The sequence below is a fragment of the Melitaea cinxia genome, chromosome Z (genome assembly GCF_905220565.1).
Source record: "Melitaea cinxia chromosome Z, ilMelCinx1.1, whole genome shotgun sequence".
In the NCBI taxonomy this organism is placed as follows: domain Eukaryota; kingdom Metazoa; phylum Arthropoda; class Insecta; order Lepidoptera; family Nymphalidae; genus Melitaea; species Melitaea cinxia.
In genome coordinates, this window is record NC_059424.1 from 8,776,543 (window position 1) to 8,792,030 (window position 15,488).

The 15,488-nt window shown below is 32.9% G+C and overlaps 1 protein-coding gene across 1 annotated transcript in view; it reads right to left on the reverse strand.

The window, feature by feature from the left end:
• The window catches only part of LOC123668751 (polyhomeotic-proximal chromatin protein-like), a 65,303-nt gene that overhangs the window by 5,233 nt on the left and 44,582 nt on the right, over positions 1 to 15,488 (reverse strand). The window contains exons 14-24 of the mRNA XM_045602446.1: positions 11,152 to 11,353; positions 10,630 to 10,790; positions 9,955 to 10,064; positions 9,216 to 9,324; positions 8,431 to 8,518; positions 8,000 to 8,109; positions 7,612 to 7,719; positions 7,272 to 7,361; positions 3,394 to 3,510; positions 2,350 to 2,488; positions 1,254 to 1,357 (exon numbers count right to left, since the gene is read on the reverse strand). Of these exons, the coding sequence (XP_045458402.1) occupies positions 1,254 to 1,357; positions 2,350 to 2,488; positions 3,394 to 3,510; positions 7,272 to 7,361; positions 7,612 to 7,719; positions 8,000 to 8,109; positions 8,431 to 8,518; positions 9,216 to 9,324; positions 9,955 to 10,064; positions 10,630 to 10,790; positions 11,152 to 11,353 (1,338 nt within the window). The remainder of the gene's footprint in view (positions 1 to 1,253; positions 1,358 to 2,349; positions 2,489 to 3,393; positions 3,511 to 7,271; positions 7,362 to 7,611; positions 7,720 to 7,999; positions 8,110 to 8,430; positions 8,519 to 9,215; positions 9,325 to 9,954; positions 10,065 to 10,629; positions 10,791 to 11,151; positions 11,354 to 15,488) is intronic.

Consider the following 15,488-nt stretch of genomic DNA (forward strand, 5'->3'; position numbering starts at 1 on the left):
TTCCTGCTGAGCATGGTGAGTTGTGCTTTACATCTCTAGGTCATTATTCAAGTCGTGTACCGTTAATTACCGGCGAGTGTATATTCATGATCGATCCAGACTGTACGCATAGTGATATTGTATCATCATAAACGAACCGTATTCATTTGCGTACAGTGTCATTGTAGACCTCCAGCTTTCTCCTTACCAAGTTTTATACAATCAGTCTAGTATTTTTTGGGTCGCTGTCATCAGTAGACGAAGTCCGCATGAATATACGTGGAACAGTGTTGTGTTCGTGTGGCGAATAGGGTGACCAGAGCTCCGGGGTAGGGGCGGCGACGCGTTGGTTACGTCTGTACTATCATATCGACACCAACAATTTATACTACGCCAACTCGAATTTTCGATAAGTTGGTTTTCTTAATGCAACTTGAATAAATGTGTTTTTTTTTTTTGTAATAATAAAAATTGTGAAATTGTAATGAATAAATTAACTATTAAAGATTCCAAATTCCAAATAAGTTTCTTAATTAATATAGAAGGTATCACGTTTCTCCCTTTTATAAGCCTCAATTGTAAAGTTCACTTTTATGAGTTAGCTTAGTATAAATTGCTGGTGTCTATATATCGATCCGCGCACGTATGTAGCGTATGAATTGTGCTTACTAATTTAAAGTAATAAAATAATTAATAATTGTTTAAAATATGTTACATGTTTAAATTATAAGGAAGGTCATAAATGAATTGAAATTTAATCTTACAAATTAAATCCTCCTAAAATGTATAAGAAACTAGCTGACCCGGCGAACTTCGTATCGCCTAACAGTGACTTTTAAGTATTATCACAAATCTTTTGTATGGGAGTATAGAAAAGTGTTGTTTTTAGACTTTTTCAGAAAATTTTAAATTTTTTTTTAGAATTTTTCTCTTACTTCTCGTACTTCAAGGAATATTTTAAAAAAAGAATTAGCGAAATCGGTCTAACCGTTCTCGAGTTTTGCGCTTAGCAACACATTCAGCGACTCATTTTTATATTATAGAAGATACGAGAAAGACATGTCATACCGATGGCTCCTAAGTATACTGAGTCAACTCTACTCCTAATAACTTTATTTTTTTGTTACATAGGTAGATAGGAAATGAAGTAAATGTTATTAATATCTTAAAAAAATGAAATAGTCAAAAATTGTTAGTTGACTCAGTATAGTTAGGAGCCATCGATACATTCGTACAATAGTTCTCGTGTTTGGTTTGATTTATGATATCGTTACCTGCGGCGCGACGGCGGACGAAGGGGACGAGGCGCACTCGCTCGCCGCCGACGCTTCCGCCCCGCTGGCCTTCGACACCTCGGTCGGCGTGTTGGGACCTGACCGCCAAACAAATTATATTTTACCTTTAAAGCTTTAAATAAATAATAAATAAATAAATATTTACACAATACACACACGGTCGTCTGTTCCTAAAGTAAGCAACTTAATGCTTGTGTTATAGGTTACAGCCAACTGGTATATATAGCTACATTTTTTTTTTCGATAAACATACTTATAAATAATTTATATATAAATATATAAATAAATATTTATATTACACCCAGACTCGGGGTGGGAATCGAACCCACAACCCTCGGACCAGAAAGCAGATTCAATACAAACTGCGCCAACGGGCTAGTCAAAAGTTTGACAAGTTTATGTAGACATACACCAGATGCACACAAATTAAAAAAAAAATATTCTCGAGTTATAACGCAAATGGTTATAATGACTTGACATTAGTCACGTGCCAGTAAGGATCACTCATTTCAAAAGTAGTTAGTTTATTTATACTTATTGAAATGTTTTAATGTTCATTTATACGCTTACACTTCAGCCTGTAATATCGCACTGCTAAGGACAGGCCTTTTTCCTCATGGAGCAGAAGCATCAGAGCTTAATCCACCACACCGCTGCGAATTGGCGGATATTATGGAAATAAATGTCTTAAAACGGCCGTTTACAATAATTGCATAATAGTAGGCCCAACTTAGCAGTGAGAGTTAAAAGTAACGGTTTATCAAAGGTTTTCTACTAGAGTATTTTATTATTTTCTTTTGAAGCTTGTATGTATAAATAATGGTAGGGTTTATTGTAGCCAGAGGACCAAAAAAATCAATTATAGCAAATAAAGAAAGACGTACAAAGGCGGTCTTATCGATGATAGATCCATTAGGCCACCTATAGCTGTCTTAAAAAACCCACAATCACTTTAACATGATGACGGTGATTTGAATTAATATGCAGTTCTCAATCAGTCGTATTGCGGTTCGGTTAAATTATGTCTATAAAAGGTAAAACTAGAGCATAATCAGTTAGACAATAAAGAGTATACCTATAGATGTAGTGGTAGAGACAGCTGCATCAGCGGTGACACTGGCGGTCGTCGTACTGGGAGCGGGAGTCGAAGCCGACTCAGTTAGCGAGCCCTCGCCAGTCTCTGGTTGAGTTGATAGCTGTTGTACCATCGCCGACTGTTAAGGTAATAATCGCTTTAAAATTAAATCAGGCTACAATGATTGAGATGGCTAGTGGGCATTGAAGTGAGCTTAATTAAGAACGTGTGAGCATCCCGCTATTGGAGGGACCGAAGTGGGCTAAAACACGCTGTAAGTTCCACTGCGGGGCGTAATCCTCTCCCTTATGGCAGGGCTTTCACGTTACTATCGATTTTCAAACACATACTTCAAATTCTTCAAAACCCATACTTGTTAAGGGGCTACACTACCTCAGCTCGAATTCAGATTTCACACGTACTAAACACACATGAGAATTGAGAGCGCTTGGTTGTTCATCGCGCGAATTATATGCATTTTCTCCCCCACAAACATTATCAATAGTTATTTTTTTTAAAACGCAACATATAAAATGTTCTTCATACTTATTTCAATTACCATGCTTAATCTCAAGTCCATAACTTCTATATTTACTGAGATATTAAGGTTTTAATACAAAAATAGAGGTAACTTTGCGATTTTTTTTTTGTATCGAGAAAATTTTATGGACTCGTGTTTTCGAAACATATGAAAGATAGTTTATGTCCTGAACTTTACCATACATTAATTTCAAACTTAAATATTCAGTAGTTTGGAAGATATGGACATCCTGCCGAGTGGAAAATAAGCAATTTGAGGTAGCATACACTCTTAATGGGATGTTAAATTTCCCAGTCTCAATTTTTTAACAAAATACATTTTTGTTGGGAACTAACATTAACACTCTAACTGCAACAAAAAACACCCACGAGTATATTGCACAGACGCTTATCTACTACGTTAACGTATGATTTATGAAACTAGTCGCAATTAAAACAATGTACCATTTTGCATAGCGTGACAATTATACCCGATACATAAAATTGTAGAGCAAAATAGCTTACTTGTTGCACTTGCTGATTTTTGTCCTCATCGTTTTTAACGTGCGCGACCAGTGCAGCTTGGGGTTGCAGCGGCAGTACTGAACCTTGCACCGGGGTAGTTATCAGTCCTACTGTACCCTGCAAACACCGAACTTATTTAGCTTTGTTTAAAATTAAATACTGTGTAAATCTATACAAATAAATAAAATTGGAGTGTCTGTTTGTAATATTAAAATAACAGCTTTTTACTAAATGCATATGAGTATACACGGTACATAATATATCAAAATAACATTTTTTATAATTTTTGTTTGTCTGTCTGTCTGTTTGTTCCGGCTAATCTCTAAAAGGAATAAACAGATTTTGACGGGACTTTTACTGGCAGATAGCTGATGTAATAAGAAGTCACTTAGGCTACTTTTATTTTAGATTTTTTTAAAAATTATTTTATAAGTCTGTGAACTAAACAATAACTATTTTGTTAAATTTCACGCGGACGAAGTCGCGGGCACGGTCATTTATAAATATGTCTATAGCAAATAATAAAAATATTGTTTTAATAGTTTTCTAATAAAAAAATTTGCTGTACATAATGGTTATTACAAAGTTTATCAGGACTGAGCACATTTTAATGAAAAGAAACCATAATTGTCAGTTTGTTAGACGTCTGTCAATAAAATTACACTCATCGGTTTTATTAGTAGTTTAAGAAGAAAATTAGTTTTAGTTTTGAATAATGTGTTTGGAATTCAAATATGCATATGTCAAAAGGGTTAAACAGTGTGAGATATGTGGATAAGCTTTACAAGAAAATTGAAATCTTTCACGAGAAACAATAAATAGTGATTGCTTACCGCTTAAGTTGGTAAAGAAGCTTAAAAATTTAATCAAAGACTGGTTAAAATTGGTAAAAGGGAAAAATTAATTGTCTTTTTTTTTGCAAAAGATAAACTTAAAACTACTGATTTTAAATATTCTTTTACTGCGAAAATGTTGCGTTGTCGTTGGTAGAGAGAAAATGATACAGTCAAAATCGTATTATTCACGAGCGAGGCTTAAAGGGCAAAACTTATCATTGATAAGATATTAAAAAGCTAATTCAATAAATAAAATACACTGGCTTTTTTAGGTACCTAGTCTCAAGCTTGACCAGCAGTACACATGAGGAGCAAAATTTATTGTACGAAACTTACATAAAAAGATGAATAGTATTCAATTTCATTAAAATAATATGTATTAAATTAATTTTTAATATTCATAAATAAATATTTAAAAATTACACCTTAAATAACTCGTAACAAATAAATTTAATTATCAAAACATTCATGTGGTGTTCATGCAGTTTCTTTTACAAGAATAAGTGCATTATCACTGATCGTTGAAATAAGTAATAATCATCATGCATTTTTACTAGAGATGAAACGGATATCCGGTAACTATCCGGTATCCGGCCTATCCGGCCTTGTTTTCACTATCCGGCCAGATACCGGATAGTAATTCAGTATCCGGCCGGATACCGGATAGTAATTCAGTATCATCATCATTAGCCTTAGTCCATCTATTGCGGACGATTTAGATAGTGTCAGACAGACACTGTGTCGCCTAGGACACTCTTCAGAAAAACACAGAGTTGCTTAAGTTCTGCGCTACCTTCTCGACCTCACCGACTAGGCACACAGGACCGACGAGTCGATACGTGTGGAGCCAGTTCGGCTGCAGGGGTTTTTCGCATTTGAGAGCTATGCCACGAATGCTTGACGGAGACCCCATTCCGGGTTTCAAATGAAGGTTTCCTTCCCCAGGACCGTGATGATTTTAAGCCAGGTTTATCCCTCGGTCGCCTTTTACGACCCCCACGGGAAGAAAGGCAAGTGTGTGTGTGTGTGCGATACACCAAACAGCTAAGTTCCACCGGATATCCGGCGGCCGGATATTCGGCTATTCGGCCACATGGTTGGCCGAATATCCGGTATCCGGTATCCGGCCAAACTGCTATCCGTTTCATCACTGATTTTTACTCTTCGAATTACTAAAAATTTTTGTAGAGTGATGTCTTGACTAATATTTTTACGTTCAATAATTTCTTGTACATCAATGCACATTGTTGTAAAATTATAAATATTGTACTTTTTTGTTTGGATACATAAAGGGCCACACAGAGACAAAGAGCGACATTTTCATAAGTTAAACAACCATGGTTCATAGAACGTGCGACAAATGTACAACGAAAAAAAAAAGTTATAAAATTTTCGAGTTTTTCAATTGAAAATATGCAAAATAATAAAAACAAAGCAAATAAAAATGTCGTATTATACATATCATCGTCCAGGACATGGGTACGAATGTTGACACAATTAGTTCATGCGACATGGATCGCGGAGCGAGACAAAATGGTTTAGCGACCGTCTGATTCGTTTGTTCGTCGTCGATTCAAATAGCTTCTAGCGTGTTACTATCACGCGATTAGTTGCTCAGTAGCCGTAACATGTAAGATATGATATTAAAGTTACATACACATTCTGCATCGTCTCTATAGTCAACAAGAATTATAAGTTCCGATTCAATTGCAAGTAAAGTTATAATTCAATTACAATTTGACAGCGATAATTGATCAAATGTTGCTGTTCGTTTGGTCCAATTGGGCACTGTGCCTACATGTAGCAATTAAACATGACGAACAATGAGAAGAGTTGTCTAATTTGCTATGGTTACTTTAATTTATTTTTCTTAATAAAGTCAATATATTAAAAGTCGTTTGTCTACGCTGGTCCGTCCATTGAGTGGGCATGAGTTCAGACAGTAGAATCGCTAAAACATTTCGTCGGGCCACCAAGGTTCTCCAAGCGCAAGGCTACCTCTGTTAACAAGGCCGGCGAGTCGTTCACTTGTGGCGTCTGCATCGCCTCTTTGACTGCCCTCTCGGGCTGATAATCGCGTCGCATCGTTATACCAAATACTAACAATAGTATTTTTTTTTTAACTTTATCATTTGCAGATAGCGTTGGTTTCTCGCTAGCCTGGCCAATAATTATTCATGAAAGAGTACAAATTCTGTCGTGCCAATAATGAAACTAATAGATGGATAGGTGTGGCTGAGGAATGTGAGGGTTTAGTATGACGATGTTTTGAATATATGTATTGGTGATCGCACTTAACGCGCGAATACGTTACATGTTATACTATTTGCAAATATATTTTGAAGTAATAAAAAAAGTATGCTAAAGCGAAATACTCAAGAAACATATTTACAATACAGTATAATATATATAATTAACAAAATAAACGACATTTATTACCATAGAATTTTTTAGTATGTCATAAAAACTTTACCATATAAACCCCTTCCTTGGTATGCAAGCCAGGCGTAGTGACCGATTTTTTGCAAAAAAATATACATGTGAGAGTAAATGGCGATTACAAGCCAAGATAGTTTTTAATACTTAAAAAAAAGTTTTACGATTGGACAGATTTTTAAATTATATTACAAAAACTATTTTCACTATTTTGAGACACAGTAAATACTGTAATGATTCTTATTTTATGTATATTCATGTCAAAAATGCTGATGATCGCTAGCGGTAGATTACTCTTAAAAAAAAAAAAAACCATTTCTTACTTTGTCTAGAAAACATAGTTTATTAGTTTGGGTAAAAAATTAATAAATGGTTTAGAGATAAGATGTAATAGACGAATAGTTATATATAAATCGTTTTGATATCTAGAAAAAGAAATTTTTTAATTCAAAGACATGCACGCCATTATGTACATAATATGTACTGCTAATTCATCGTCAATTTATTAAATAAATTATTTTTAATATAAACGATGTGGTCGGATGGTAAAGGAATACATAAAGGAATTGTGAAATAATGTGATTGTAAGCAAGAAGTAATACGTACGGTTTGCATCTGTGTGTTGTGGTTCATAGCGGCTTGTTGCTGTACCGCCATGGCCAGAGAGTTCTGTACCAGTCCACTACCGACTAATGTCTACAAAAATACAAAATATAACTGATTACTATATGTATTAAGCTTCTTAAAGTCTCATAAATAGGAAAAATTTGTTTACTTCTTTTAAACGATAGAAGTTGCGAGCAACATCTAATCATCATCATAATTTACAGAACTAATAGAAAATAATAATGATATATTGAAATGTATCACTTTACGTGTCTTATAATTTTTTTTTTTTTGTATTTAAATAATTATAATAAAATTATGTTAATTTTTAAGTTTTCACCTGTGGCTGTTGCTGTAAAGTCTGCACTTGAGTCAGCGATGTGTTTTGAGGGTTCTGATTCGTATTGAGCTGTCCTACTAACGTTCCAGCTTGGGCCATGCTGCTTAGCTGAATATTAATTTTTTATAATTTCATAAGCACTTGAGTATGTCTAACTTAATATAAAATGCTATATTCATTATCATATTGATGAACAAATAATCTCATTACAAAATACGAATTTAATTATAAAGACCTTAAAAACAGTGATTTTATCCTTAATATTTCTTATTTACAATTATAAGCTTCAATTCAAAAAGGCTATTATCTTTATATATAACTTTGATTTAAAAAATAAGATAATTATATTAAGTAAAAATATGTAATAAACATTTAACAAAACACTCACAGGGTGTATTTGCTGTACCATTGATATAGTTTGTGGCATCCCAGTCATGGGCAACGTTTGAGACACGGAACCTACTGGTAGAGTCCCTTGCTGCATCCCCAATGTCATTCCTATAAAGGAAAAATAATTTATTTTGAAGACATATGCAATTTTATGTTAGGATATATATTAAAGATTAAATAACATATAACAACGAGTATATAGTTTGTCATCAGTTTAATAAAAATGCTGTCATTTAATGTATCAAGTGTTAGTCAGTGTTAATGTATCAAGACTGTTGGTTGACTTTGTTTTTCTTTTTCAAACTACCAAATACTTTTAAGATAATAATAAAGTGTAAAAATTGTCGTAAAGATAAGTCGTTCAATAAATTTTAAACATTGAAAAAAAAAAAAAAAACTAGTAAATTATATTCAGAAAGTATAAATTACCTTGCTGTTGGTAATGCTGAACCATTTGTTGGGTTTGCTGTTGTTGATGGATTAATTGCTGCTGCTGTTGCTGCTGCTGCTGCTGCTGCTGCTGCTGCTGCTGATGTTGTTGCTGTTGCTGCTGCTAATTTTAAGTACAGATTATTTGATAAAACAAGTAAGCCCTCACACATTTACACGTTACATTACAACCAAACATTCATAGTAATATAAGCTAAATCAATGTATAGTTCCTCAATGTTACCGACGATCACAGTTAAATGATACTGCTCTTAAATAGTGTTGTGTTCCTGTGATGAGTCAGGTGGCCAAAGCTTCCGGAGAGGCTTAACAACGTGCTTGCTATGCTTCTGGTGTTGCAAAGCGTCTATAAGCTACGGTAGGGATGCTCAAAACGATACGATTCATCGATATATAATTACGATATTATAGCATACGATTCGCTGCGATATATCGTATCACTATAAAAAATATCGTATCGACGTATCGCATCAAACTAGAACAACATACAAATTTTTTATAATTAAATTTATGTGGATAAAATATTTATTATAGATAAATATTGTAACGTAATTAAATATGAAACAGAGAACTTCACAAATAAACTTTTATTTACAGTTTCTCGAATTCTTTGCATGCGACACATTACGATACGATAATATATCTATACAAAATAACTTTTTTTGGGCATCCCTAAGCTACGGTAATCGCCATACTGTCAGGAGATCCTTACGCTTGTTTACCGACCTAGTCGTATATATAAGAAATAATAATAGCTATTGTACCTGGATTGCTTGCTGTTGCAACATTGCCTGCTGTTGTATTGTTTTAGCGAGCGGTTGCTTGTCGGTCGTTATCTGCGTCATCTGGCCGCTTGAGTTCATCACGAGAAGTCTAGATATAATTTATTATGATTAAATGTATTTATATAAATATAATATACATATATCGGAACGGATGTTGAGCACTCGGTGACAGAGTAAGGACGCTATAAGCATCGAAGGCATCGTGGGGATGCTGATCTATAAAATGTTGAACTAAAGTTGAAAGTCAACCCTCAACATCCGTGCCTATAATTATACTTAACATATGCAGATACAGTTGTCTGTTCCTACAGAAGTTAAATGAATACCTCTTTTTTGGTTACAGCTAATTGATATACATACACATACTTTCGTTATAATAAACGTGCGTATAAATAATACATACATACGTGTATGAATAATAATCCGATTCAAGGCAGGAATGGAAAATCTGGATGGTCGTTGGAAAATGCGCCAACGATGTAAGTATTGTATAATGCTATTGCATCTTGTGAGATATTTCTGGACTATTTTTTTCGCGTTAATGATATGCCTATATATGCCTAACAAATGAACGTAGACACATAATTATGTTCTTGGCATAAAGCAAATTATTTCCGAAGATGGAAACTATATTTTTCATCGATTTATCGTAAATAAAATAAGTTTAATTAGTGTTTTTAGTTTAAATAGTGTTGCGTTGGTTGTTCCAAATACTTACTGTTGCTTAGGTTGTTGCATCTGATGTTGCATCTTATTGGTTTGGTTGGCGGCATCCTGCTTGGCTGCCGGAGCTGGCGACCGAACCCCAGGCTTACCTCGTTGTTTAGCCTGTTATAATTAATTTTTATTACTATATTTCATGAAAGAAAACTTCCTGTATTTCAGATTATATTTATTAAAAAAATAAATTAAAATATTATTTAAAAAAAAAAAAAAAAAAAACGATTATTTAAATGAAATAAATTCTTAATAGCTATAATATTTGGTATAACTTTAAATTTTCACGATCTCTATGAAAACTTATACGGTTATGGGTTTCAATATAACAAGCGCGGTAATTCTTGTAAAAGTAAAAGTGTTATTAATATTTCATTTTATTAGTTACATAGCACTAAACACAATCACCGCTATGGTGCAGGGGCGCGTGTGCCGTTTTTTTCTTTCCGGTTACGATATCTGTCCTTTGAGGCCTCTCCACCGTGCCTCGGAGAACACGTTAAGCTATCGGTTCCGATTGTTATCGTTAGGGAATATATCCGACAGCCTTCAGTAGAGCGGCGGATTAAGCTACAATCCTACATGGAGAAAGAGGCATATGGCCAGCAGTTGGATGTTACGGGTTGTATCGTTATAGCACTAGTAGTTTATTGAATTATAATAAAATATATGTTACTTGGTTCTGCGCCTGGTTCGCACTCGTCTGTGTGGACACAGACGACGCCGGACGGATCCCGCTGGAAGGCAGGATGTTCGACAGAGGGCGCGGGGTCTTTGAGAGACCGTCGGACGACGCCCGCGGTTTGGTTGCGCTGCCGGTAGCGCACACGCTCGCATCTATAACAACGTTATTTATTTAATATATATTCAATTTAATAAACCTATTTTATATTGGAAGTCGCTTTTCATCGCCTGCGTTAAATAGTCATCATAAAAACACTTCATTGTACACCAAGGATTAGAAACATTTAAAAAATATATATATATATGAGATAAATAAAAATAGCGTAATATCATATCAAGGCCAATGTCATAAAGACATAATACAAACGATTTTTAAAAGTTTAATTTTTTAAAGTTTTATGTGATAAAAATATTCAAAATTCGCACAATATTTGCAAAACGTTTAGCAGTTATTAAATTCGCACATTAGCACATAAACAGAATTAATATACACTAAGTTTTATATGATACTTACTGTTATGTTGCAGGTTATTCTGCGGAGAATGTTGTATGAACATGGACGGCTGGGCGTCCGGTTGCGTGCCCCTGATGAAGATGGGGTTGGGGGCCAATAATCCCCCGGCCGGTAGTGTTCCGGCCTGCAAGCCACCTGTCCATACTTGAGGTAAGGCCCCCGATATCTGCCATGGTGCAAACTGCATCGTTTGACTACCGGCCTGCAAACAATGTCTTAAATTTAATACTTACATCATGCAAAATGTTAAGAAATATATATATGTATGTATATGAAGTACTATTATTACAATGATAATGTGGCAACAATATAACAGAAGTAAGTAAATAAAGATAGATATACTTAAAATTAAGTGCATATTATTGTTAATAAGGTATATCTGTAAATTAATAATACGAAAAAATTTATCTTGTATATCCTAAAAGTATCTGATAATTAAGTTGACAAAATTTAAGCTTTATTTAGCGCATATTGGTGACCTACCTTTATATACTATAGGTAGTACGGTAGTAGAAAGTATAGTAAAAGCTTGCAAATACCCCTCTGTCGGACTAAAACACTAAGTCTATTTATTTGGGCTTGACACAAAATGTAAAGAAAGACAACATTGCAATGTTTCTGAAATTTTTATTAACTGTTTTTATTTTATTATTATTTTATCTAATTTAATGTAGGGTTTCCCATTTGTGTATCTAGCAGCTGGCTGTGAAAGTCTGACTTCATCATAAAAACAAACTTTGCGTTTAATTTTTGTACTTCGATTATCTTACATCACATATACAAATAATTGTACAAAATTCATTAGAAGGTACTTAAATATAATGAAAATAAACCCAGTATATATAGACAAAAAAATTAAATGTTGAATGATGAAGTTTGGGAACCACGTCTGTTACTCGTTGTTTCATTGTCTTATTGTTTACCATTTATCTCACGGCTCCCTGAATACGGTATATAGTATAGGGTTCTAGTGAGATCATAGAGATAAATAACCCTATAATTCTTGTGTAATCTCATTTATTCTAAAAGCGACTATAATTTCGAGATCACATAAATTATTATTTTCTAATCTTGCAAAATTAAAAGTTATCATACACATCACGTTTTATATTAAAAAAGAGGATACCGCTTAAAATAAAAATTTTATTGTACAACGCAATTGCTGGATCTCACAGTAGATATGGTCTAAGTAGGTACGGACGGAGTTATAAAACGTACACTGAAAGAATCTTAAAACTTCAACTAAAAATAATTAAAGCCATTTTAAATTTTAAGGATAGACATAAACATTGAGACGATGACCTAAAATTTTTTAAGCATTGTAATATCATACCAGTTCATATTAAATTTAAGTATATAATATTCAAGGAAAATTATTTAAAACAAAAATTCTGGCAACATGTTAAACCCTACTTACACCCGTGCTATCACAAAAAAAAACCGGTTACGGACTACTATAGACACGTATGGCGAGCGAACTACAGGCGCACCAATTAATTTAAAAAGTAAACTTATATCCACATCCCAATACTACTGTGACTTGACTGTTATAAACCTGCGTGGTTTTTTAATGCTATTTACAATAAATAAGTACATTATTGTTTATTTGATAAATAAATAATATATACTCTTAATAAAATTGCTTAAATAATAAAAATGACACAAAAAAAGTTCAAAACTTCAATAAAATACCAAAAAACTTTGTAAGGAAAACAAGTGAATTCGTACAAATGTCTCTTTATACACACAATATTATTTTGTATTGAGCGCTGCCTTCGTTCACTATTAATATAAACCATTATTCGTCATTAACATTGAATGGTGTTCAGTTACACAATAGAAATAAATTGTATATTTTATCTGCTCAGACAATTATATCAAATATTAAGAGTCCTGTAAGTATACTGTAACCGATATTTGACATTTAATATGTATCTATTTTAATGTGTCCTTTCTTATTTTATTTTGGAGTGGGCAGTATGTACAGAGTATATACATACATACTCTGTACATTCAACAGTTCCGTACATAAACAATAACTATAAATAATGTTTGTCTATCTTTGTGAAGTCACGTCAAACAGAAACCGGTAAAGAAGTTAAATGAAATTTAGTACGTTTGATCAATATGGGCTGCAATAATTGACAATAATTATCATCCTATACATATATCATATTTTCTCAAATCCACACTACGAGGTACACGGTCGAGGGTAAAAGCTAATCTATCTATATAAATAAAAATAAATGTTACTAAACGCATAACTCGAGAATGTCTCGACTAATTCGCCTAATTTTTTTTTGTATGTTCTTTAAGGCCCACGGAAGGTCAATGAAGTCTTTCCGAGCAGTTAGTAATAAATAAAAGAAGAAACCTGTTTTTGCATTTATTTAAAATAAACTTTGCAATATTAAATTTGCTTATATAATATTTTTGATGGTTCAATTTATTATACTAGTAAAAGTGAACTAGACTATCTTTGAAGTAAAATAAATTTTAGAACGTTGTGAATATTTATATTAAAATTAAATAATTTACTCACCTTGCCACATAGTAAGATGTGTGTGTCTTTTACCGTTTGGATAATCTTACAGATTTTTACAGACATTTGTGAAAATTGATATTTATACATTGTAATTAAGTAAAAATATAACTTCAATACATCAATAATTTAATTTATAGTTTAATACGAATATTTATGTATGTTTATATTATTTCATTTTAGAACAGTGTATGTTCGTGATATTGTGTTACAGGTAGAACATATAGTTTACATAGATTTATACATATTTGGGTTAAAACAAATATTGTCAATCGCCATGCAAATAATCGCTATGAATGTTTAATTCGCATTAGCAAAACACAAATATAACAAAAAAAAAAGTTTAAAACAAGTTATTAAATACAGATAATATGTAGTAGGTGCTGAAACAGTAGACTTTTTCTATTTTTTTATTTTTTATAAACAAGGAAGTAAGGATTAAAACTTATCAAAAAGCGCATATTCATTATAAGCAACTATCTGTGACGCATACGAAATGTATTTGCACCCCATACACACACAGATATGTCATTATTATTACTATTTATTATTTTATTATCACAAATAAGACAAAATCTATTTATATAATGATATTGTTGTTTGAAGGAAAAATGTCGTGTTAATAATACCAAACAGAACCATTTTATTTTTTAGTATTGTACCATTTTTAGAATTTGTCAATATGAAAAATATTATTAGTTATTAGATTGATTGACACATATCACTTTTTGAATAGCTACATATATTTAATTATTAGGTGTATAAACTATAAATCAAAACTTCAATAAAATTCTCTAACATGGGCGGACATAATAATAATACTTGAAATGATAACAGATGACATCGCCTTCAAATTTGGGCGAGCACTTGTTTTTTTTTAAGAATAGAGTTTATTTAACTTTGTAAATATTCTTTATAATTTATCTAATCCTTAGATCTGAAGAAAATCGTAGTGAAGTCACTTTCATATTTCAGTTGAAAGCTAACACAAGGAACAACAACAACAACAGTTAGTGACAGGTAAAAGCACGAGGTTGTAATGGAGTAGTGATTAAGCTTCAACAAATCTTCTTTTCAGAATCCAGTTATTATTTTAATTGAAAGGTGGTGCTTTCGATATCGAGATCTGATGAGTACTATTTGAGTTATCTTTAATAACGTGTATTTACTTGACTACTATGCCGTCGAACTATTTTTCACTTCCCTACCTCATAACTTTTTACTGGGTGTAACGATTTTGATTCTTGTTTTAATCAAAAGCTGTTGGTGGTGGTCCTATTTTTTAACTAGCCCGTTGGCATAGTTTGTAGTGACCCTACTTTCTGCTCCGACGGTTGTGGGTTCGATTGCCACCCCGAGTCTGGGTGTAACATAAATATTTGTTTGTGTATTTATGTATGTATTATTTAGGTTTAAGTTTGTCGAAAAAAATGTAGCTATACCAGTCGGCCATTACCTATAATACAAGCATTAAGTTGCTTACTTTAGGACCAGACGACTGTGTGTGTATTGTGTAGATATTTAATTTTGATCGAGATCTGATAACAACTTTTTGAATAATCTTTGATAACGCGTATTTACTTGCCTATTTTTTTCATATACGTTGTATTATTTGCCGATATAATTGAAGGCTTTTTTCGTTTGATTGCTTATATTTTTTTAAATATATTTTTGGCAGATTCTAAAAAAAGGTACAATACGTGTAAATATGAAATATAATTTCGTCACACATGACACTACTGAGCCGTACACCGTTTCTAGGCCGATTCTAAAAAACCGTACATATAAAGTTTGA